The 25,464-nt window shown below is 39.1% G+C and overlaps 2 protein-coding genes across 4 annotated transcripts in view; both read left to right on the top strand.

Annotated features, from left to right (window-relative positions):
- The window catches only part of LOC119480419 (integrin beta-1-like), a 34,768-nt gene extending 28,831 nt beyond the window's left edge, over positions 1 to 5,937 (top strand). For 2 of the 3 annotated variants that reach the window (XM_037756606.1, XM_037756604.1), the window contains exons 14-17: positions 972 to 1,207; positions 1,422 to 1,588; positions 3,805 to 3,882; positions 4,375 to 5,937. In XM_037756606.1, coding sequence (XP_037612534.1) covers positions 972 to 1,207; positions 1,422 to 1,588; positions 3,805 to 3,882 — 481 coding nt within the window. In that variant the 3' untranslated portion in view covers positions 4,375 to 5,937. The remainder of the gene's footprint in view (positions 1 to 971; positions 1,208 to 1,421; positions 1,589 to 3,804; positions 3,883 to 4,374) is intronic. The other variant, XM_037756605.1, reaches the window with a different exon arrangement.
- Positions 5,938 to 7,412: 1,475 nt separating this feature from the next.
- On the top strand, positions 7,413 to 20,351 carry LOC119480823 (ras-related protein Rab-18). Its single transcript, XM_037757426.1, has 7 exons — positions 7,413 to 7,615; positions 11,417 to 11,472; positions 16,655 to 16,716; positions 16,989 to 17,061; positions 18,439 to 18,557; positions 19,066 to 19,132; positions 19,844 to 20,351. The coding sequence occupies exons 1-7, from the start codon at positions 7,548 to 7,550 to the stop codon at positions 20,011 to 20,013; spliced, it is 615 nt and encodes a 204-aa protein (XP_037613354.1). The 5' UTR covers positions 7,413 to 7,547; the 3' UTR covers positions 20,014 to 20,351.
- The last annotated feature ends 5,113 nt before the right edge of the window (positions 20,352 to 25,464 follow it).

The raw sequence follows: 25,464 nt of genomic DNA, 5'->3' as shown, positions 1-25,464 counted from the left end.
CGTCTAAAAATGTCTTATTCAGCATTCGGTTGTACTTAGCTCCACCCTCTCATGTCACTTCTGGTTACAAAAAAACAAGACGGCGACGGCCAAAATGCCAAACTCAAGGCTTCAAAAAGGCAGTAAACAAATCAATGGGTGACATTAAGGTGACTACGTCCACTTCTTATGTACAGTCTGTGGCTGTAACACTCAGCTCATAAAGGCAATTAAGGTAATTAAGGCACTTTAAAACCATTACCACATAAATAGCACCTAATTTCGTCAAAACACGCACTCCTTCTCAGAGTCATATCTCAGTCAAATCTGAACACACAGACATGACACATATATTTTTAGATCCAGTCTGACTTCCTGAGGATGTCATTATGTCATCAAGAATAAATGTCCATAAAACTGCTAAGTAATCATCGAAAAAAAGACGCTCCTTATAATCCAGAATTTGCCTGAGAAGCATCAAGTCTTTAAATTTTCTTCAGTATTAAAGTAATCCAGTGATAATTGACTGTACATCCATGGGTACATTGCAAAGAGGAGCTGCTAATAGCTAATTCGGCACACTTTTAATGGTGCTAATTTGCTAAGATGTAAATAAATAAAGAACAGGCTTTAGTAGCCCACAGCAGTCTTAATTTTGTCGAAATTTGAGGGGTCACCCTCAGTGTTAGACTATGAAACCCTCGGTAAACCGTAAAAAGGACAATTACTGGAAAGAAATGTTGATGTTTAAGTTTTTTAAATGTCATTGTTCAGTACGCGCAGAATGTAATCCCATTCACCTCCATGGTCATGAAGTGGAGGAAAACATTTTAGAGACAGATATCTCAAAACCTGTATAATTAAAGCTAAAACTGCATTATAACACACAACACATCAGTGAGAATGTATGTTTTTTGTAATTTGTGTGACCCTGTGATAGCAGAACAAATCTCACTGCTCATTACTAACAACAACATACCCGCTCCTTCCAGAGAGTGCGTCCAGTGCCGGGCGTTTGGCACCGGTGAGAAGAAGGACACATGTGAGAGAGACTGCAGCTACTTCAACCTGATCAAAGTGAAGGAGAGGGACAAGCTGCCCCAGCCCAACGACGCCGCCTACCCCGTGATGCACTGCAAAGAGAGGGACGCCAACGACTGCTGGTTCTACTACACCTACGCCGTCAACAACAACACGGAGAAGGAGGTTCATGTGGTCGACACGCTGGGTAAGCAGAAAGCTGGGCTTACATGAGCCAGGGTGTGGAGGGTTTCTGTTACACAGAAATCTAATTACAGGGGCTGCGGTGGTCGGGTTGCAAAAATAGGCCATTTGTTTATTCATGTACAGCCGTGTGATGGTATGTTATTCCCATGGTCTTGTTATTTTTGAACTCTTATTTCAAGCTGCCTAAACACTGCTGCACCCTGCCTGCATTTCAGACTGCCCCGCCGGTCCTGACATCATCCCCATCGTGGCGGGCGTGGTCGCCGGCATTGTCCTGATTGGCCTAGCCCTGCTGCTCATCTGGAAGCTGCTGATGATCATCCACGACAGGAGAGAGTTCGCCAAGTTCGAGAAGGAGAAGATGAACGCCAAATGGGATACGGTGAGTGTCTGGAGCTGTCAACCTGCTCTGGGAACGATTAGCTACATAGATATTTCTGATTTTTTTTGGCAGAAGTATAGGTTGAGTCATTGAGCCATCAAATGTGGAAAACAGGTGTTGTTTGACTGCTCATGCAAAGCCAGCCGCTGTCAGGGAATTAACTTGTAGAGATAATGTGTTGTTCTTAGCAGCAGATGAGATTTGCAGACTTGTTGATATTATTACAAATCGCATTCTCTTCAGTCTCTCAGCTGCAGATATGGATTGAATGTGTTGCTTTTGAATGGCGCTCAAAATGGAAAAGGAAAAATGTTTCGGGGACTGTGTGGACTTTTTTGGGAATGTTATGCACTCTGAGCATAGCTGGATTTTTTCCGGGGAGTGGCCACAGCTCCTTCCCTCCCTGCTTCCTCCCCGCTGTAGCATCATCTGCCAACATCAATATGACAGGAGACTGGATTTCAGCACATCATCATGTGCAGTGAATTGCCTCCATCTAGTGGTGGAATTGTGTCATACAGAGAGCAGAACATGTGGGTTTGATGATGCAGATGTTCCTTATAAGTATGATGGGGTCTTACTTATTATCATGGGCAGGGCAACCTATGGCTCCGCATCCCTTTAATTTTGAAAAATGAGAGACTGACTATCCATACTGCATGAGCTCCTTCTTATGCTCTTTTATGGTTGCAACCACACCATCCTGATCCGTAGCCTCAACTGATTAGTAAGTAAAAATAGATCTCGATGTAATCAAGGTGTCAAACAGTCTGTGAGGGTTGGCCCTTGTTTGATTTAGAGTAAATGCAGTAATATCTCCTTATCTCTTTAACAAAGAAAGGCGAGGGCCTGCATTTTATCCACAGTTTTTCACAGGTGCAGGACAGAGAGTACATAATAAAAGTAGTTTAAAATGTCTGTAACAGTGTAGAGCCTCCATGAATGAAAGATTAAGTGGGACCTACTTCCCAAGAACTCATTAAACCCCCAAAGCCAGAGCCTCTGTTTGAAGGGACTGTTAGCATTAGCAGTTCTTGTTTCACTGGGCTCACTCAAATGTAGGGATGTCTGGATCACATTTCTTTGCTTGTGATCCTTTATTATTGAGTATCTGTTACCAAGTCTGATCTAATATTCATTTTATAATATTTGTGTTTATTTTCTCTTCATATTGTAGCTTTAGAGTGACTACATACCATACAGTAAAACTACATTAAATTGAATATAGCTGCTTAAAGCAGAATATCTCAGCCTTAAGAAAATACATAACCTGTGTCAGAGATTTCTTTTCATATTTATTATATATATTTTTTATGATTTAGTATATGTCTATATCTGAGAGGGAGGTGTGTCAGTGTGGATCTGTTGCGGCAGGAAGCTTTGGAAAGATTCATATAGCCTGCCTTCATCTCCAGCATGAACATATTACTTTGGATCTGTTTTCAATCAATAGCAGAACTTTAGAGCAAGTATTGTTGGGCCATTCTTCTTCTTATTATTATTATTATTCATTAGAGATATGACAAGAAATGAGGGGATAAAGAGGGGTTTGGAACAAAGGTCCCCAGGTTCACCAGCAAAATACCCCAGAAAAAGACAAAAAGTAGTGTTGAAGTGGGGTAGCTTTAGTGGGTAAGCTCTGGGGGATGTTTTATCTGTCTGTATCCAGGGGCCCGATTAAAAAAAAAAAAAAAAGGTCTGTAAAGTTGCTACTGATAACATTGATAACATTCAGCCACTAGATGTCACACATTGTTAGAAGCCATCTTAGAAGTGGGAACCAAATGTCAAATATCTTCCACAGAGATAAACAAAACATTTATTTTGGACTCGCCAAAATTTTTAAAATGATTTATTCAAAGTCATAATAATTTTTTTTAGGAAAAGCCATACTTTTATTTGGCACCTTTTTAAAAGGTCTGTTGATGTATTATTATTTAATTGTTGTCTACATAAAAATATTATCAATAAGATCTTTAATTATAAAGTTCACACACTCGGCATTTTGATTGTGATCAAGGTTAAAAAACACATTGTTTTATCCGGATTATATACTTCTCTCTTGCCTTCTATTTCTCGCATTGTCCTCCTTCCATCACTTTCACTGCACTTTTGTCATGCTTTTCTCCTTTTATACTGCCTTTTTATTCTTTTTCTGTGTTGTTGTTCTATGTTTTCCTGCTGAACTCTACTCTGTCCTCATTCTCAACCTGTAGCAAGACAACCCCATATACAAGAGTCCTATCAATCAGTTCCAGAACCCGCGCTATGGACGTAAAGCTGAGGCCCTTTAAGTTTGTATTTCTTTTCCTTTCCACGTCATTTTCCTGCACGGGCTGTTCATGTGTGTCTTGATTTCACTCAGTATCTACTTTTTCTTTATTTTCACCTGTCTTTTAAACCATCAACATCAAGTAAAGTTATAGCCAAGTGGAACCTTGGGAAGAGACATATTGCTCAATGAGTGTGCATGAGTGTGCTGTGACAATCAAAACAGCTGGAAACTCACAAAACCTGTTCAGTTTGAGGTTAAGTGTCTTCAGGGCACAAATACCGAAACCTCGTCTGGTGAGTATGTTACGTACATGTTTGGAAAGTTGTCACAAAGGCATGACTGTGTGCTAAGTGTGATCTAAATAAATGACATGTACAGGAAATTAAGCCTTAATGGGAACCCAGTTGTTTCTGTGTGATTTGATGAACGTGTCAGAAAATCTAACAAAACCGTTGCATATTGCCTGGCTGAGTAATAACGTGATTGTAACTTCAATTTTTTTGCTTTCCAGGGTGAAAATCCCATCTACAAAAGTGCTGTCACGACTGTGGTCAATCCCAAATATGAAGGAAAATGATGGCGTGGTAGTTTTCAATGAACTCTGCTATCAAGTAACTGACAACTGCAGTATTTACCGCAGGTTTGGGGTCTTTGGGGGGGAACCTGCGGTGTCATTTCTTCTTGTTGCTTTACATTTATGATGTACCACGCTGCCACTGCATCTGTATTTTTACTAACACTTAAAATTTATATGCATTTGTTGTATTTTAGATGTACAGTATACAGTATGTGTATATACTTTTAAGTTGCAAGAAAGTGTTTTTTTTTCCTGCCACAGGACTGGTATGGGCAGAGGATTTAGCAGTTTTTTTAAACAACACAATGTGGACACTATGGATATACAATATATGTACAAGAATCCCTCAGCTTCTGTCTCTTTTTCACCTTTCTGTCCTCTTGTCTCTCTCTGTGCACTGACTTCCTGTGTGTGTCTCTGTGTGTCCCAGACAGGACCTGAGTTTAATATGTAAATTGTCAGCAATAGCAGCACATAATGTCAATGTGTGTGTGTATATATAGAAAGCAACTGCAATAGGAGGTATTGAATAATATTTCACTAAGATTGGACAGTTGTGTTGAATCACAGTAGATTTTGCAGTGGTTGTAAATGTAGTTTTGAACTGCAGCTCAGAAACACATTTTATTGCACTCTTATTGAGAACTGTTGTTTATTCTAAAGGAGTGAATACAGAAGATGAAGATTAATATCAACTATCATTATTTGAATTGTTGATATACTATCACAAAGGGACTGTATACCACTTGTTAAAATTATAAACGTGTGGTTATGTTGAACAATCAACGATTTGTATAATTATGATACAAATTGCAATTTAAAGGAACAGTGTGTAGCATTTAAGAGGATCTATTGGCAGAAATGGAATATTAATAATTATGTTTTCATAGTGTACAATCACCTGAAACTAAGAATCGTTGTGCTTTCGTTAACTTAGAATGAGCCGTTTATATCTACATACGGAGCGGGTCCTCTCCACGGAGTCCGCCATGTTTCAACAGTAGCCCAGAACGGACAAACCAAACACTGGCTCTAGATAGGGCCTTTTGCGTTTTTGTGCATCGCGTTGGCCACCGTAGTTCTCCTACATGCTTGGCACATGGAAGAAGTTTATGCCTCCAGATCCTACACACTGCACCTTTAACTAACGAAATATTGTTGTACTTGCTAACTGCAGTAACTTTATTACTCATTCTCAGGTCCTTTCCTGTGCTCTTGTCAAGTACGCCAAAAATCCGTTTTATGTTAGCTTGTTCCGTGAACTGGTGAACTCATTTGTGTGAGTCAATTCCGTTAGTTACTTCTTTTTTTTAGATTGTAGGACTGAAACAAGTGTATTTGTTCAGACATCACATGAATCACCTCTGAAATGCTTTCACACCCAAATGAAGTACCACACACAAGCCTTTACAGTATTGTTTTCAAAGTGCCTTTTATTTCAATACCATGTTCTCTCCCAATGCTGTTTGAGTTATTTATTAAATAATGTACAAAAACTGTCTGTGTCTTCCTGTGTGGCCAACTACCACTATAAGATTACCCTTTGTGTTCTGAAAAAAAAAATGTAACTGTTATTTTCAGGTGTGGATCTGAACCACAAACAACAGGAGTAATGGTGACACATTAAAGCTGAAGGTTCCAATGTTTTCAAGATAATTTCTACTGAAACATTTAACATTTAGCAAGTATGGAGCATAACATCCATTAGCCTACATACTCCACCATGCTTTGGCTCGTGGATGATCACAAGGTTCATTGATAGGGTTCATTTTTCAAAATTAAACTTACTTGTTTATCTTTTTTACAGCACTGTATCTAATAACAAACACATTTAACTATTCAAAATGTGTAATAATGGTCAATCTCAAGCCATTTTTTTAACAAGGTTTCTGAATGGAAGATGGTTGCATTTTTCTCAGTCCTATTACCAAAACAAAATCCTGTTCAAGGAAATGTTAAGTCAAACCAGCGAGAAAGATAGAGACAATCTGGACATACATCAGCCCATTATCTTTGAGTCAACTTTATAAAGAAGAAATAAAACCTACTTATTTTACTGGGAGAGCTCGCATGCCAAGCTTTGATCCTTTAAAAAAGCTTTTTGTGTTATTAAAATATAATAATAGCAATAGTTAAAAGGCATTAACTGTATGCACAGTAAGTATGTAACCGTTTGTAATGAATTTAGTTATAACACAAACATTTTTGTAATGTGTGAAAAAAAACAATTTAATGATTTTTTTTTTTTTACTGATGTTAAGCAACACTGGTAGACACATGATGGATTGCAATTTTGTCCCATTACAAAGTAAATCACACATATTCTAGTTATTTCAAGATTCAAGATGTTTATTGTCATTCATTTGTCATTGTGGTGTGAAATACTTTTTGCTGGGAAGCTCCATTAGGAAAACAGTAAGTTAAGTAGCAAAAAAAATTATAATAAATTATAATTTTAATTTATTTTAATTATAATTTTAATTTATAAATAAATAATAATAAAATAAAAATAGAATTATAGTGTATTTACAAATAATATACAGTATAATAATAAAGGAAGTACTTGGTATATGGTAATTATAGAAGCAAATCTATATTTATATATATATATATTTATATGGGAGCAGTAGAGGTTGCATACTATAAAAATATTGCACAGGCATTTAAAAAAAATAATAATGATATTGCACATATTGCACTGATTGAAGTATTGCACTTGTTTATTGCACTTTTTGTGAGGGAGAGAGTGTTGTATGATTTATCTGTTTAAGAGTCTGATGGCCTGGGGGAAAAAACTGTTTCTCAGAAATAGGTTATTAAACAACTGTGCAGAAATAATTTATTAAAATACAAATGCATCTCATATGTTACAATAGTGTCTGCTTTGTTGTGTAATCATAAAGATATATCATCTGATATTCATGTACATGTACCAACCGGAAGTGCCAAAAAGGGCATACCGGATATGGTTGGAGTGAGACATCTTACCAAAGTCAACTATCTCTGCTGTGAGCTGTAAACAAGAAGGCAAGTTACTCCTCAACGTCGCGTTAACAGGCTGTTTTTAGCCTTTTATCCAGAGTAACACCGCTCACTGGACACGGAACATGGAAGAAGACACACTAACGACGCTGAAGATCTTGATTATAGGAGAAAGTGGCGTTGGGAAGTCCAGGTAAGCTGGTAGTTATCTCTAAGACACTGATGTCGTGGCTCAGTAGCTAGTGATAGCCTAGCAACCAGCCCAGTGGTGTGAGGTTCAAAGACAATGCGGGATTTTAAACTCTGCTGTGTTGTCTTCTTCTTTAATAATAAGAAAACAGATAATACCATCTATATAAAATAGAATAAGGCGTGTGGTGTGCTGGCTGTAACCTCAGCTAGCTAGCTGGCAGTAGCTGAGTGTGACATCATGTTTTCTGACACAGCTGGTTGAAGATGTTGCAATCAAGACTTCATGTCAGCCAACGTGGCTATTAGCTGTCACAGGCTGTTATCTAGGACAACTGTGTGTTAGAAGATATAATGAGCAATCACTTCTGAGGAACCATTCCCTGTTTCTAACCTTACTTACTGAATTTGTAGACCTAGCTTCTCCCAGATCAAGTTGTTCACACATCATTATTATTATTTTTTTATTATTGTGTTTTAAAGTGATTACAAAACAAGTGAAGACATGTGCAGGGACATATATATAAAAAAGACCAACATATATTATACAGAGAAAGACAAATAACAAATTACAAAAACAAACACAACACAAGGGGATAAAAGCAGGTTGAAGAATGTGTGTGTGTATGAAGATGGTCATATATGACATATATCTACTATTAAACACATATACTGTACACATGCACACATATCTATACATACACACACATACAGATATCCTTCCTTTTATGTGTAGAAAACAAAACAAAACAAAAAGAAAATAAATGTGTAAAATATATATATATAAAATACAGTATATACACATACACATATACATTTAATATTATGAATAATAATAAAGATGATGATGATGAGGTCATGATAATAATATCAATAACAATAATAATACCAACACTTACAATAATAAGTGAGATAAATACATAAATAAGTAAATAATAAGAATAATAGAGAAAAAAAATGTTTTAAGTTAATTCGAAGGCCATATATAATTATAACTGTGTACGTGCGAGGCGTGTATGTGTGTGGGCAGAAATGGGGGTGGTACTTGGTCAGACCTACAAGGGAGCCAGACAGAAGTGCAAGTATCGACACATCATTATGAACACAGCAGGCAACATCTACACTCAATAGCTTACTGTTATTTAAGAGGTCATGTTTGAGTGAAACTTGGCCTCTCTAGAGGGACTAAAGTGCTGTATAGTTTTTACCACACAGTTGATTATGTGGTAATCAGAAGTCCTTGTTAGCAACCACAAATCAGCCTAATATTCAAAGCAGAGTATAATGTTTTAACCAACATTAGTCTGGCAGGTTATATTGTGTGGTATGCCAACAGAGAGCTTGGTCAGGGTTGCTGGTCTCCAAGACTGTGGTCCAGACTGCATGAAAGAATCCTGATAGCCAGCCTGAGACGTCAACCATCACATTGCAAACTATGGTATCGAGTACAGCATCGTGCATTGCATAGTCATAGCACGGTTCATAGGTAATGAGCTGCCTTAAGCTTCGTTGTAAGCCTCTTGACAAGTGAACTGTCTGGCCAAAAAAAACTCATCTTTCACTGCGGACTGATGACCAAGCCTCAGGTTGTCAAAATTACAAACCGTAACATGAACCACGAAAGGGTGTAGTGCTTTTTGTGTAGTGATCACAAGACTGAGATCTTCAACATGATCAAAAAGGGGTCGAATGTAAAAGGGATTTAAGAATATCCTTCATTTTGGATCAGCCAGAAGGTTGTAAAAAATCTCAAATGTTTGTACTAATTCATGCACTTTACATCCCAGAATGTCAGCAGTACTGTTTCCACAGTAGTGTTGGCAGCAATTACTCTATTGTAGGGCTGGGACGATACACACCTATCTCCCGATTCGATACTATCACGATACTTGGGTGTCGATTCGATATGTATTGCAATTTTTAAGTATTGCGATTCGATATTACAATTTATTGCGATTTTTGTGAACTTTTTTAACCAAAGAAAGTTGAATTATACACTTTTAGGGACTTTTATTTTGGAAAATGAATTGAATTAATACAGTAAAAACGTTTGATTCTCAGCATGTATGTAGTCAGTAGTATGTAGTAATTTATAAATTATTTTCCACCAACCCAAAAATCAAAGAATAAAGATATTTCCCTCAAATTAACAGTATTTTCTTTTTAATTTATAAGGGACGTGTAATGTTTTATACTTCTGGTGAATATAATCCAACCAATCTTATTTCCATATATGTATTTTGTATATACAGTTCCCTTTGTTAACACATTATTTAGAAAACCGGACGTAGTCACACATGTATACTTCCGCAAACTCTCCCGAGTCCGTTGCTAGCTCTCCCGTCAGCTCCGTCCGTGGGGTTTGAATGCATTTAACATAAATGTCAGTATATGGGTGCACTACAGTTGTAGCGTCGGCTGATTTGACCACAGAGATGAGAGTTTGGATTTAAAATGTCAGGGTGCAGGTTGTATCCACGCAGATGCTCCGCAATTTTCTGCTTTGTCATTTCGGCTCACTGAGGTTTGTTTTGGTGACAGATACAGAACGGATATGATGTCACGTTACTCAAACTACAACAATAAAAGCAATAACTTCCTTATACCTCCGCATAGACTCAAATGAGACAAATATATTGATTCTGGCATTAAAAAATCTATTTAAAAATCGTAAAATAAAACAATTGTGATACATGGGTGAATCTATTTTTTCCCCGACCCTACTCTATTGTCAGTTATTTTTTTTTAATTCTTATTCACTTTTTTGGCATTATCCTATTAAGACATTTTTTGACATACAACCGTAATTTGAATCTTGGGTCTATGCCTGTTTTAGTCTTACGGTAGAAATGTCTTTTTTTTTTCTATTTCACATTCTCGCCAGTAGTTCTGGTAGTTAGCTTACTGTGATGGCAGCTCACAGAGGAGGGACTGAGTTTATGCCAACACCATAACATAGACCTAGGTTTGCTTATATTCCAGAAAACAGAAGAGTTTTGTGGCCAGCTGGTCTGAACACTGCCTGCTAGTGCATCATTGAGGCCAAGGGCGTTGTTTCCAGAACGCAATTTCGTATTATTATTAAATAGGCTTTTGCTTAATACAATAAACGAATGCAGACTATGATTAGTTTCGAATGTCATTATCTGAATTATCCTGAGCCAGCTGTGCTGTTGTCAAGTAGGTACACTGACTGGACTAATTTTTGAATTGCATACAGATATTTAATTTGTTTCCCTGCAATCTGTAGAAGCCCTTAAATCACCAGGGAGATGTCTGCCTGGCAAGGAATACACAAGTTTCATTTTACCTGAACAAATGACCTATGCAGAACACATTTCTATCTTGGCTGTCTCTGAGCATAGTTCATCAGCTGTATGGAACCTCCAACAATAAAACACTCATTGCTCCAGGATCCCTCCTGATGGCCCATGAGGAAAAATAAGAGAATTATGCTTGGGTCAAGGGAAAGGAGTCCGCTTATCCCCATCATCAGCGCCGTGATTAAGGCCTTTGCACTTGATTAGTCATAGTTAAGAAATGAACCCTGTCCTCCTGACTGCAATCTAACGGTGACATCATCTGGAGCTTGCACGCGTAATGCAAGTGAAGGACAAAGAGATCAATAGAAAGGGATAGAGATGCAGAATTCGATAAGTCTGGTGTCGCGGGACAGGTTGTGTGAACAAAGCGAATAGAAAGCTGATCCCAAAAGCTAGCTCAACCTCTGGATTAGAATTACTGCTGTGTTTGTTAATGATTCATAATGAGTCTTAATCTAATTATTTCCTTCTTCTGTCGACAGCCTCCTCTTGAGATTCACAGATGACACATTTGACCCAGAGCAAGCGGCAACAATAGGTGAGTAACACATGAGCTCATTTAATGAAATGGTAAAATGAAAGTAGAGCTGGGAATATGATGATATATGTCGCCAAACGATATAAAAATGTCTATTGTGTATATTTTTTCTATATTGTTTATCGTGATACAGGCTAGGCCTATATTTATTTCCTTTTTTCTCTATAATTTCACTTAAAACTGTTATGTTCATTTTGCTCTCAAGTTCTTAAAATGAGAAAATACTCAGTACTTTCCATTTGTCAAGTATTTAATTCACACAGGAGTATACAAAAATAGGCTTTACCATGTGGTTATTTCGTATAGACTATTTATTTATTGAATTACCAGGAAACATGCTATAAAATGACCTACATCGATTTTGAAGATTTTGGCCATATCGCCCAGCCCTAAATAAAAGTAAGGTTTTGTTTTGTGGGAAACTGCAAGTCCATTGTCAGTAGAATTCAATATGAGCCACAAATTATAATGGTACACACCCAGTCCCAAGGGAGTTAAGTACAAACAAAGATTTTAAAATTATTTTAATGATTATGAGCAACACACTTTAGCTCCTTCACACACCTTGGTTAAGGCGGGAATGTTGCGCCGTTGTTCCGCATCGCTGATCTGTATAAAAGGTACGGACATGGAATGGGGGAAAGAGTTGTTCCGCCATTAAGCCAGCAGCGGAGGTAATAACAGAGACAAATCGACATTTGTGTAAAAGTGACAGCTGGCATGACGAGACTACACGCCCACACACTAGACACCGACGCTGTTGTGTTGCACGTCGCAACTCTTTTGCTTCCGTAATGCCAGCATGCTATCTATAATGCCACACTGGGGCAGCATTATGCCGCAGTTTTTTCGTTCAGTGTAGAAAAGCTCTTCTATACGGCAGTATTGTGGAATCTCTGTGTAAAAGGGGCAATTGGTTACTCATGAAAGGCACTAGGAAATGGGTAGTGTAGTAGGAAACATATCAGCTCATATTAAACACATTAGCAATAGCTCATTGATTAATATTGATACCCACGTATGTAAGAATGGACAAAATATATTGAAGGTAAAGATCGTTGTAAGCGCAAGTTCACCCAATAAGTAGAAAATGCATATAAATATACACTGAGTGGTCACTTTATTAGGTACACCTGTACAATATAATGTAATCCAATACAACAGCTGAGCCCTTTATACCTTTGCAAAGATAATAAGGTTCAGTTTTGATTGACACCGTCAGAGAGATATTAATTTCACTATATGTTTATTATTGGGGTTGTAGTTAAAAGTAGTGTTGAACTGGACTGCATTATATTGAGAGGTGTTTCTAATGTTTTGCCAACCCCATTTACAAACATGGGGGGATATTAGAAACACATTTCAACATAATGCAGTCCAGCACAACGCCACCACTATTTACAACCTCAATGATAACACATAGTTAAATGAACACCTCTGAAAGTAGAAAAAGAACAGGTGATTCTGCTTCATAAAGGTAGAATATGTGTTGATTGTATAGTTGTACCTAATAAAAAATCTATTTAATATAGTACATTGTACATTCTGTAAACAATAGTAGATCAGAATATCCTTGAAGCTCTGTTAATATCACAGCAGTCAGTCTGTACACCAAATGCTAGTGCCAATGATTGGCAGAGAAAGCTCATAAGATCTGTCAGAATACGTGTGCTGGCCAGTATAATGTCTGTAGTTGGGAGTTTCTAAGAACTATAAATGACTACTACTGTAGACAACAATGGCTACCACTTTCAATAAAATAAATAGACATAAACTGTTGTTCATTCTGTCTCTTAGTCTGTAGGCCCCGCTGGCCCTGCCGGCGTCTGCTGGCAGATATTTTGTATTGTACTGAACAACAATCCACAAAATGACAGAACCCTTGTAATCTGCTCAAGGACCAGACTTGGCTCAATCACCACGCTCGCTTATTGTGTCAATTACATACCCGGTATTTATTGCAAATAATTTAAATCAGAAATTAAGTTAAAAGAAATGTATACTGGAATCAAAGTCAAGCTGGCCAAATTTCCAAATTTGGCTCGTTAGGAGCTCTGCTATAGGAATGCAATGCTGGAAGCAAAAGGTACCACGATACCTCACAGCCACAAAACTGTTTGATTTATTTAAAAGTTAATGAGGAGTTTGGAAAAGAAATCCTGCTGCAGACCAGGCTATCCATCTTATCCGATGAAATTGTGAACTTAGTGGTACATTATTTGGTAATTAAGTGGAGGTTTTTCCAAATTCTGCTAGATCTGCAAATGGTATCAGCTTCTTTTAACAGTATGAATCATTCAATGCACCAAGGACACACCTGCTATATTTTCAAGTGGCCTTGATGCTGTAACTACCTTAATGTGCTTATGTTCATTAAAGCATTCAACAACTCAAGATTTATAATCTTACTGATGCGTTTGGATGTAGAATTTCTACCCTAACTAATGTGATTTTGTGAAGAGCTGGTAGCTCACAATGCTGTCTTTGTTAAAGCAACTAAAAGCACAGATTCCAGGAGAGGTTGAAACAGTTACAACACTTTTTTTCTTCAAGGTCAAGGCATGGATCTCTGCTGTTTTACTTGGCCAGCTGGGAATCTTTGCCAAACAGATGTCTTTATTGGAGTTAAGCCTCCCTCATTGACTCAAGTTCCCTCATTCAGACAGAAATTACATTTAATCCGGCATTAGTTGATCTTATTTTCTCTAATTAATGTATTTTCATTCGGGGCTGTCAATCGATTTAAAATATTTAATCGCGATTAATCGCATGATTGTCCATAGTTAATTGTGATTAATTGCAAATTAATCGCACATTTTTTATCTTTCAAAATACCTCAGAGGGAGATTTGTCAAGTATTTAATACTCTTGTCAACATGGGAGTGGGAAAATATGCTTTCTTTATGCAAATGTATGTACATATTTTTTATTGGAAATCAATTAACAACACAAAACAATGACACATATTGTCCAGAAACCCTCACAGGTACTGCATTTAGCATGGCAAACTGCAGCCCAACAGACAACAACAGCTGTCAGTGTGTCAGTGTGCTGACTTGACTCTGACTTGTCCCTTCCTGAGAGCCTTCTCGCCGGTTAGAGACGTGTAACCACGGTAACCCGTGCCAACCCCTCATGTGACCAAAATTTGTGGGAATCAAAGTCCGAATTAATTTAAAATATATATATTACGCCTAGCAAAGTGAAATCTTCCTTACTTACAGTTAGATCAAAGCGTTATTGATGTTACAGAGCTGCCCGCCGTCGTCTGTTATGAATATTATTGTCACTACCGCATAGCATTTTGGGATATTAATGCCGCATGGTGTCCAGTGTTGCATACTGTAATATATCACCGGAAATAGTATGTAATTTGCGTACTATTGTTTTCATACTAAGGTTTCGGACATACTAAAATATCTCACATACTGTTTCATCATACTAAATTGCATGTTAGTTTGAAATTTTGGATGCAACCTAGCTTTAAAACTCATGATACTTTCATTGATAAACTTATCAACTAGTTACTTCTGGGTACAGTCATTTCAAAAGGTGAAAGAGAGACAGTACAGGATAAAGTTGACTTGTTGTGATTAGGGCTGGGCAATATGACGATATATATCGTCAAAATAATATAAAAATGTCTAGCGTACATTTTTTTCTATATCGCGATATAGGCTAGGCCTTTATTTATTTATTTTTGCTCTATAATTTCACTTAAAACTGTTATGTTCATTTTGCATTTGCATTTTTGCACAATTCTTAAAATGAGAAAATACTCAGCACTTTTCATTTGTGAAGTGTTTAATTCACACAGGAGTATACAAAATAGGCTTTACCATGTGGTTATTTCATATAGACTATTTATTTGTTTATTGAATTACCAGAAAACATGCTATATCGTGATCAGGGTTGGAAATCATCACCAGCCACCAAACTAATGCTGGTAAAATATGCAAGTGGCTGCTAGATTTTTTTTCACTCACCAGCCAAAAAAACAATGGTAATCTATTGAGTGGCTGGTAGATTTCAGAATCCACCAGCCACAGTGGCAGTCGGACAAAAAAGTTAATTTCCAACACTGATCGCGATATATATTGTTACACATTGTTATATGAAATGACCAATATCGGGAGGGAAGATTTGATCCATATTGCCCAGACCTAGTTATGCTGCTCTCCGTGTATTTATATCCTACGATGAAGGGCTGTTTTGTGGTCCACCATGAACCTGCAGCGATCAGCCCATCCTTGACTTCCAGCGTTAGTGGCATCTTGTTGTGTTGTGATATTACAAACAGATGCGTTACTGCATGTTCTCCGGGAAAGGCCTGTCTGAATTTATACTGAAAGAAAGCAGGAGAGACTGGTCCAGGTTCAGGGAGATGTTTAGTGTAAACTCCTCTCCGCATGCATCTGGCAACAACCTCTAAGAAGACTCGAGGAAGAGATAGTTGTTGTGATTGATTGTGTGAACAGACTGTATATTTGTGTGTGGTACACATGCTGCATGTCATATATCCTCAGCCTGTCTTCATGTCCCCATTTCTCCTCCTCTGTTTTGGCTCCGAGCTGAACTCCCCTCCCTAGCCCCAGATGTAAAAACAAGCCCGACACAAGTGTACATTTCCCTGGTAAATCTGTCAGTGGATGCTAAAACTCGGGCCGATATGTCATCCAGACACTGCACGCTCTGCACGCCGAGACACTGCACAAAGGCAATAGAGGAGATTTACTTGTCGAGGGGAAATGGGACAACATTGTTATTTTTATGTAAATGTCCCTTCCTATGGGACCCGGCGGGTGAATCATGGCTCTCTGAGCCATTTCACAGGTGGTGGATTTTTATTCCGTATTTTTCTAATACAGACCTGTATTAGTTTCAGTTCAGGACATTAAACCACACACCGTCCCCTTTGTGGTGGATATGAAAACACAGTCACACCATAATTTAAATACAGGACGTGGGACGGGCATGTTGCCAGTCTGAAAAGCTGGGGTTAGCAGAAGTTCAGAGACAATGTGTGGTATGATTTGACAATTCATCACCGATAATAATTATAGTCTGTTGCTGTGATATACTATTCTTGGCAGTAATTGGACAAAACTTACCACATTGGGACTGAAGCAGGATGAGGTCATCATGACAACATGAGTGACTGACTGGCTTTTCAATTGTCTAGGTGTTGACTTCAAGGTGAAGACTATTACCGTGGACGGTAACAAGGCAAAGCTGGCAATATGGGTAAGTGACAAACTCTGTTCACCCTTTGTCAACTCTGTAACACTCACCAAACAAAAGATTAACTATCAAACTCCTCCATGACTCCATTCTGTCTATTCCCTCAATTGCCCAGAAGATGGCGCTTATGTAACACCATTTTCTGCCTACATGCTCGACACAGACGAGTCAGCCTTGTTGTTTATGTCCATATCTGTGCTGGTTTTCTTTCTGTTTGAGCCACTAGTTTTTCCTGCGAGTGTGTCCAGTAGCGCTGAGCTGGTTGTGTTTTGCAGGACACCGCAGGACAGGAGCGCTTCCGAACCCTGACGCCTAGTTACTACCGCGGTGCCCAGGGAGTCATCCTGGGTAAGTCAAGCTGTTGACGCCATCATTGCACAAGCACCTGTGTGTGTGTCTGTGCATGTGTGAGTGTGCGACCCCTGGTTGTAAAGAAAGTGATGGCTTTACATCCTGTGACACACACACACACACACACACACACACACACATGCACACACAGGCACACACACGCACACACACTCTCTGGAAGTTAGTTTATACCCTTAAGTCAGACTCCTCATATGGACATGCATGTACAGCATGTATATGAACACACACACACAGGAACTAAGTTAAACCTCTTAAACAGACTTCCTCTGCAGCCTATGGTTTTTGACCACTCTAATGATATATAGAAACACAAGGCGCCTTGCTAAAGCACTGGGATTATGAGAACTCACCATGTGATACTATCGGAAGTCCCTTTGGTTTTGTCAACCATGTGTTTTTAATTTATACCATTTTATCTTAGTAATTTATTTTACCTGAATTTGTTGCATTATTCTCTTTCTTCAAAAGTTGAAATAACTCAGGATTATTGGAAGTAAAGTAGAGATGCACCGATCCGACTCTTTCAATCCAGATTCCGGTAGCGATACCCGGGCTTTGGGTATCGGCCGATACTGATTACCAAAGATACCAGTGTTTAATTAATAAGCTGTATTCCTCACTATGTGGAAGTGACTGGGATCATTTTTTTATGTGTAAGGCAACATCCGGCTAGACTAAAACATCACATTCCTAACTTTGTAAAACAAAATGTAACAAATAAATACATAGATATAAATTCACTTAATTTTTATTTATAATTAAAATAATAAACTGTACACCAACTACTTGGTAAAAAATATTCAAACTTCACAGGAATTCCAGTTGAAATGTAAACCCTTTTAATGCAGCAACAAATTGGTCAAAAATATTGAATTAGAATTCCAGATTATAATGTATATAGTACATAAACATAGAATTGCACTGAATAGATCGGCTCCATTGTCACCGATGCCCAATCAAGCTATTTGAGTCGGTATCGGTCCAATCTGGTATCGGTGCATTCCTAGTTATTAGGTCTGTGCTTTTCATTAAAAAAAAAAACTCTAATATGTTTTTAAATTCAATGTCTGTTCGACTTCATCACTCCTGAAAATATTGTTTTAAAGTTAAGCTCACACAGTCTTCCTATTAGGTCATGTATGTGCACATTACAATAGTATTAATGCAAGACAGTACCATGATTGTGCTGATATAATTACTCCCATGCTGCAAAATTGTCCTACGTTTGTATCATGGGTTCAGAGATGGAAAAATCGCCTTTCCCCCAGTCTTACTTGAGACCGAGGAAACGTACAACGTGTGCACGTATTTGCCTTCACTCTGAGCATGTCTTGTTCATTTTGTTTGGCACAGTGTACGACGTCACACGACGGGAAACCTTTACCAAGCTTGACAACTGGCTCAATGAGCTCGAGACGTACTGTACAAGGAACGACCTCGTCAAAATGCTTGTGGGAAACAAAATCGATAAGGTGAGTGCGTTTGTGGCTCTGTGTCTTATGTTTGTGTTCCAACTCAGGTTGAGATTAGAGAGGAGCAGTACATTAGGATCTTTAAATTCAGTTTGTCATAGTACATAGGACATTTTTTTTTTGATACATTTTAAAATAGTTTTTCTGTATCTGGAGATGCAAAAACAGCAATGTACAGTAACTTTATATAGACATATATTCCACAGAAGAGGAAAATAAATTGCCAAAAATAAGTAAAATCAGCTTACAGTAAAGCCATTTGACAAATTACAGAGCTAAATAACCGTGGCAGACCCACTTTCATATTTTTGGCAGCTGGTCCTCTACCAGGATACCAGAATCAGTCAGCAGGGATAAAAATGCCCACTAAGTAGAGCATTATGAATTTATTGTGTCCTGTTCTTTGTCTGTGAAAATCACTTTTCCCTTGTTGCCCTGTGATGACCACAGTAGCTGACAGCTGCGCCCGGCAGACCTCAAATAAGCCATTACCTCTCTTTTGTTTTAGGAAAACCACGAGCTAGACCGGGCCGAAGGGCTGAAGTTTGCAAGAAAACATTCCATGCTTTTTATAGGTAAGTCAGGAGGATTCCCTGCTCTACAAAGACCTGCTGGGCATGAGTTACAGCAGACTATTACACAGGGGAAACCGCTTTTGAAATAACTGTCATACTTGCTGAGGAATGCTTGCATAGTTCTATTAATAAAACAGGCTTCATATATCATCTTACTACTACTCGTACTTCTATTTTTCAGATTTGTCAGTAAAGGACGACTTAAAAGAGTTGAGTGACTTGCACAAGTTAAACACCTAGTTCTTTTTTTTTTTTTTTTTATCTTCATCCAGTACTGAAAAATGCTATTTAAAAAAAATGATTGTTGAAATGGAAATATTTCACTCTGATCTTTCCAAGTTCCTCTTAATATATTAATTGGGATTTGGCTTTTTAAATAAGATTGATTTCTTCATTCTATGGTTATTATTATTATAATGTTTCTGGATATCGTCATGCTGCGGAGCAGGTGTGTTGACTATGTCCCCTAATAACCTCCTAAGGTTCACTATTAGTGTCTGGGGGTTGACAGTTATTGTTGAGACATTTTCCATCCCTCCACTCTGAGAGCCCAGCAGATGATGACATCAAGATGCAGACATTAACAGTTGTTGTATCTGTAACTCATCTTCTTTTTTTCTCCTCCACCTCTTTTTCTCTTGTTTTTCCTCTCCTCTGTATCCGTTTCATCTTTCTTCCTTTATTTTTCCCCTCTTCACTCTGTTCTTCCAGAGGCGAGTGCCAAGACCAGGGACGGCGTTCAGTGTGCGTTTGAGGAGCTGGTGGAGAAGATCATCCAGACGCCCGGTTTGTGGCAGAGTGAGAGCCACGGCCGAGGAGTCCAGCTCACCGACGAAGACGCGGGAGGCGGAAGCTGCGGCGGCTACTGCTCTCTGGTTTAAACACACAAACACAAACACATTCAAACATACATGTGAATACCACACACAGTGCCACACAAACATACACTCTTGAAAGAACAACCTGCCCACCACCCTCCCATTGTGTGCTGTCCTGAGCTGAGCTCCCTCCTCAGACATGAAGGCAGTGGAGGTCCGACTGTCTCCCCTCCGCTGAGCTGTCAGGGTTGACCGTACACACACACACACACGCACTACTTTTTGCACACTTTATAATAACGCTGCGCTAAAATGCAAATGCAGCTCAGCCTTCCTCCTAATGGAATTTAAGTGATTTTTTTTCACTCTGTTTTGTTTTAAGTTTCAGTTTTTTGCAGTTTTGGACCCTTGGTCAAAATATTAATAATTCTCACCTCATACATATGATTTAAATTAGGGCTGTCGTTAATCCCTTCAAATATTTAATCGCGATTAATGCATGATTGTCCATAATTAATCGCAAATTAATTGCACATTTTTTTATCTGTTCAAAATGTACCTTAAAAGGGAGATTTGTCAAGTATTTAATACTCTCTTCAACATGGGAGTGGACAAATATGCTGCTTTATGCAAATGTATGCATACCTTTCATTATTGGAAATCAATTAACAACACAAAACAATGACAAATATTGCCCGGAAACCCTCACAGGTACTGCATTTACCATAAAAAATATGCTCAAATCATAACATGGCAAACTCAAGCCCAACAGGCAACAACAGCTGTCAGTGTGCTGACTTGACTATGTCTTGCCCCAAACTGCATGTGATTATCATAAAGTGGGCATGTCTGTAAAGGGGAGACTCGTGGGTACCCATAGAAGCCATTTTCATTCACATATCTAGACGTCAGAGGTCAAGGGACCCCTTTGAAAATGGACATGACAGGTTTTCCTCGCCAAAATTTAGCGCAAATTTGAAGCGTTATTTAGCCTCCTTTGCAACAAGCTAGTATGACATGGTTGATGAGGCTAGTATCTTCACTCTAGCATTAAAACTGAGCCCGCTACAACCTCCGAAAGATCGATTGCGTTAATCCATTAAAGAAATTAGTGCCGTTAAAACGATTATGCGTTATTATGGTTTAACTTTGACAGCCCAAATTTAAATATAGCAGTGAAGTGAAACGAGTCCAAAAGTATAACCAAAGTTTGTCAAGCATATGGCGAAATGTCTTAAGTATGATTATGAGAATGGAAAAAACGGTTTTGACCAAGGGTTCTTTCTCGTCTCCAGCATGCTTATTGTCCTCGGAGCACCTTGCCTTATAATAAGCACATCCGTATCAATGCAGGGCCTGACTTTCCTCCGCTATTTGTCTTTCCCCTTCTCTGTCCTGTGCTTGATCCCCATCCTGCCCCCAGACTCTATGAACATTGCTTATCAGGCCAAGACATCTTGTATTCTGTCTCTCAGTTAAAGGCTCAGATCATGTGTCTCTGTTGTCCACACAACTGCCTCATTTCTTCAGAATATAATAGAGTTACCAACTGTCTGGAATGACGTTTTACTACTTTTATTGACTTGGACTTCAAACTTTTTGGTGTGTTTTTGAAGAGTACATAAATCAAAGAGATTGGCACCAGCGAGCTTTCCACTGGGTGCCGAAGAAGAGGGAACCTCTTAAAATTGCACGCCTTTGTTGTAACGAGTTGCTTTAATGGAGTGCGACCTACTGGCACTCCCTCACTCAGACAGATAATATCAGTAATAACACTAGCACTACCATGTTTTTTCACATAGATCCCTTTGACTGGACAGAGACAAAGGAAAAGTGTTCAATATTAGACAGGGCCGTGAGTCATGAGGGTGTTTCCACTGAATTTGGAAAATCAAAGAAAAAGCTGTGCGCTCCACATTGCTAATGGATTTCACAGTACTCCTATCTCTGTGTTGGTATCCGAGAAGCGGTTATAAACCTACTGTGCCCCTGCCTTCTGGCCATGTTTGTAGTATTCGAGTGCTGGCGTGTGTTCTGGGAAATGTAGTTCTGAGATCGTGTAACAGGGATGGTGAAAATGACATGGACTCAAGCATGTCTTATCACAAATTAAATTTTTTTAAATCTATTTTTAATTGCATGGGAAACTCTTGTGTGCCATTTGTTTGTTTGTCCAGTGAATGGCTTCCAGAGGCTATTTACTATAAATACTTTAACTTATATTTAGCTGAAAATAAAACATTGCATACCATTGGAATTTAAATGGTGTGATTAAACAAAAAGGAAGTAGGCTTTTACTTATTTAACTGGTATAGCTGTCTTATTTTGTCTTCAGAAATATGTTGTAAATTGTGTGTATTTTAGGAATTTGGTGGGAGAATTCCTGTATGAATTGTAATGCTGAATGTATGCATATTTCACTACAAACCGCCCGATGTATTAAACTCAATAAACTTCTTTTTTAAGCGAATTCAAGTGTTGGTGTTAATTCAACTCTAAGCTGTAACATCTGCAACTCTAAGAGCCAGGTCTTTTTTAGTAATCGCTCTACTGTCCAAGTCCTCAGCAATGACCAATAACGTTGCCGTCACGGTTGCCATGTTGGAAATGTCACTGTTAGGTGATGGGTTTTTCACTCCGCGCCCTTCACATTCCTCTGTCCTCAGAATAAAGACTTGTGTTTAAACAGTGTCCGAGGAACCCTCAGACCCCAGACGTGTGATCTATCTAAATCATCATTTTGGCAGCCTTCTCAGGAAACACCACCGCAGCCGTAACTCACTCTACCAGTGCTTTAACTGGGATGTGCATAATTCCTGGGCGATTATGAAAGGGTCGGGCCTGGCAGCGAGAGCGAGGACTCTTCCCTCGTAGCATATCCCTCATCTCCTGCCGCGGTCCAGGCAGCCGTCTGGAAATATGTCTCAGTCAAACAACAACGGAGGCATACGGCGTAGTGATGCCTTCATGTGGTCCAACCATGTGCTGAGCTGTAGCGCTGCTGTTTCCTCATGCCTACACTGGAAAAACATCAGCTACTCAAGGGGCTGAGCTGACGGATTCTAGATTTTCTGAGAATAATTTGCAAAGTTGGTCGATTCACATTCCTATTACAGCTTCATCATGAGATGTAGGGCAGCGTGTGTAGGAGCCTTCCTAAAAGCCCCCTTCACTGCGCTTTGAAAACTGTAAAACGCTTCTTTTTTGGTACACTGGAAATGTAATTTAAAGCTACTCTAAGAATCAGAAATTGCTTGTTAACAGTGACGGCTGTTGCGTCGACAGTCAGCGTCCTGTTGCTCGCGCTCGCACAACCGACACACACGAGACTGAACATGATTGACAGGCATCATGTTGATTAACGTTAGCAACATTAGCCAGCTAAAACCACAATATCATTATATATTTCACATTCTTGGCAGTAATGTTAGCTTACCAAACGAAGGTCCCTCCATGAATCGATGTTGATCCTCGTGTTAACCTCCCGACCGTGGTCAGAAGACACAGGGGAGACACTGTAGTTTTGGTCTCCTGGGCCGGAGTCGATAACATTACTCGCTCCGGAGTTAACCCCCGTCACTCCACTCTGCAGCAGGGAAACAAGACACATCTCTGCACAAACGGAAACTTCCACTTTACATTCCCATGATATTCTCAAAGCTAAACTAACTCTGCTAAACTCCCACAACACTAGTTTTCGCCCGACGTCGGTCACATTCATTTTTGCAGGAACGGTTTCACTAGATATAACTTTGTTTTTTTTGTGCTTCCGAGGTGTTTGTGATGGAGACTGAGTTGTGGTGGGGGCTGGTCGTTTGTTGGCGTTAGCGGACTGCATTTCTAACCGTCTTTAAATTTTAGCTGCGGCTAAGACACTCGTGAGTGTGCATGACGTCACATCGGAAGCGGAAGGTCTAATTTTTTAGTTCACACATTGGCAATAAATAAAAACGATTTATACGTATAAAAAGTTGCATACAATCCTTTTAAAAAGGAACAGTGTGTAACATTTAGGGGGTGTATAATCACCTGAAAATCGGAATTGTTGTGTATTCGTTACCATAGCCATTTATATCTACATGCGGAGTGCGTCCTCTTCACGGAGCCGGATGATTGGCTATTCGCCTTTTTGCATAGGTCACTGCAGTTCTCCTACACACTTGGCACACTGGAGAAGTTTAAGTGGGTTGCAATCTGCAACCTCACTACCGCCATATCCTACGCACTGCACCTTTAATGCAGAATTGACTCTTAATAAATAGGGCTGGGCAGTTTATTGACTTTTTTGGTCTATAAAATGTCCAAAAATTGCAAAAAGTATCACAAGTTCTGGATGTCCATGGTGTCAACTTGAAATAGCTTAATTAGTCCGACGAACAGTCCCAAAGCCAAAGATATTAATTTACAATCATTTAAAACAGAGAAAAGAAGGAAATGATTTGAGACAATGGAAATTTTTAGCTTGATAAATTATTTAAATGATTAACCGGTTTTCTAAATTGTTGCAGATAGATTTTTTTGCTCAATTAATTACCTAATCATTTTAGCGCTACTATAACTATGGCAAAAAAAAAAAAAAAAGTTCTTGATATTAATGGTTCATCTCCCTTCAACATGTGGCCTCATCTCTAGAAATGACCGTTCAATGAGACCTTTTTTCAGAATAGAGCAATAGTTCCCTACCAGGGGGTCCCATCCCAAGATAAATCTGAGAGGATACAAGAAGATTACAAGGGTGAAAACGCATTAACTTAACATATATATGCTGAAAAGAAAATTATAATTATTTCTTCAGGCGTTCCTCTAATGCCATGACATTGCCATCTCTCAAATGGAACATAATAAACAAGGAGAAATATCATTCTTTGGTTGACCTGGTAAACCACAAACACATGCAACCAGTGGCAACGGGTCAAAAGTAGACATTGTTTCACTTGAGGAAACAATTGTTCGCTGAGAATTGTTCACAGACTAAGCCTGGCAGCACAGCAACAAAAGACAAATGCAAGGAAGTTCAACTATTGTGGAGATGGAAGGGAGGACTAAACACTTGTGCACATCCAGACTTAGTAACATGCCAAGCTCTTGTCCTGCCCCGCCTAGTTGCTTCTGTGAGCAGCTCTGCAGGGGCAGCTTGATGGACTGCTTTCTGTCTTGCCGTCTGTGTCTGAGCATGCGGCCGGGGCCGGGCGCTAAGCTAGCAGAGCAGATCTGGCTCTCATTAACGCGGTCTTGTCTTCTCCCTGCTCCTCCTGGGCCTGTCGCAGCGGCGGGGCCGCATGGATTAACGCTCAGACGAGCCCCTCAGGAGAGCAGTCATGCTGTCATGTGTAAAAATGTTACGAGACGTCGGGCATCGTTTCATAAGGTGTCGGGTTCTCAGACGTCGCTCGCTTTGTCATGCTCATTCCCCCGGTTCGCTATCAAGTAATTGTTTCGCCATGCTGGCTTATAAGAGCGAAGAAGAGAGTGAGAGGATGATTGGAAAGATCTTCCTTCTGCCACAACCACCTG

This window comes from Sebastes umbrosus, chromosome 21 (genome assembly GCF_015220745.1).
Source record: "Sebastes umbrosus isolate fSebUmb1 chromosome 21, fSebUmb1.pri, whole genome shotgun sequence".
Lineage (NCBI taxonomy): Eukaryota > Metazoa > Chordata > Actinopteri > Perciformes > Sebastidae > Sebastes > Sebastes umbrosus.
The sequence above is the reverse complement of the archived record's forward strand: the minus strand, read 5'-3'. Positions and strand labels throughout refer to the sequence as shown.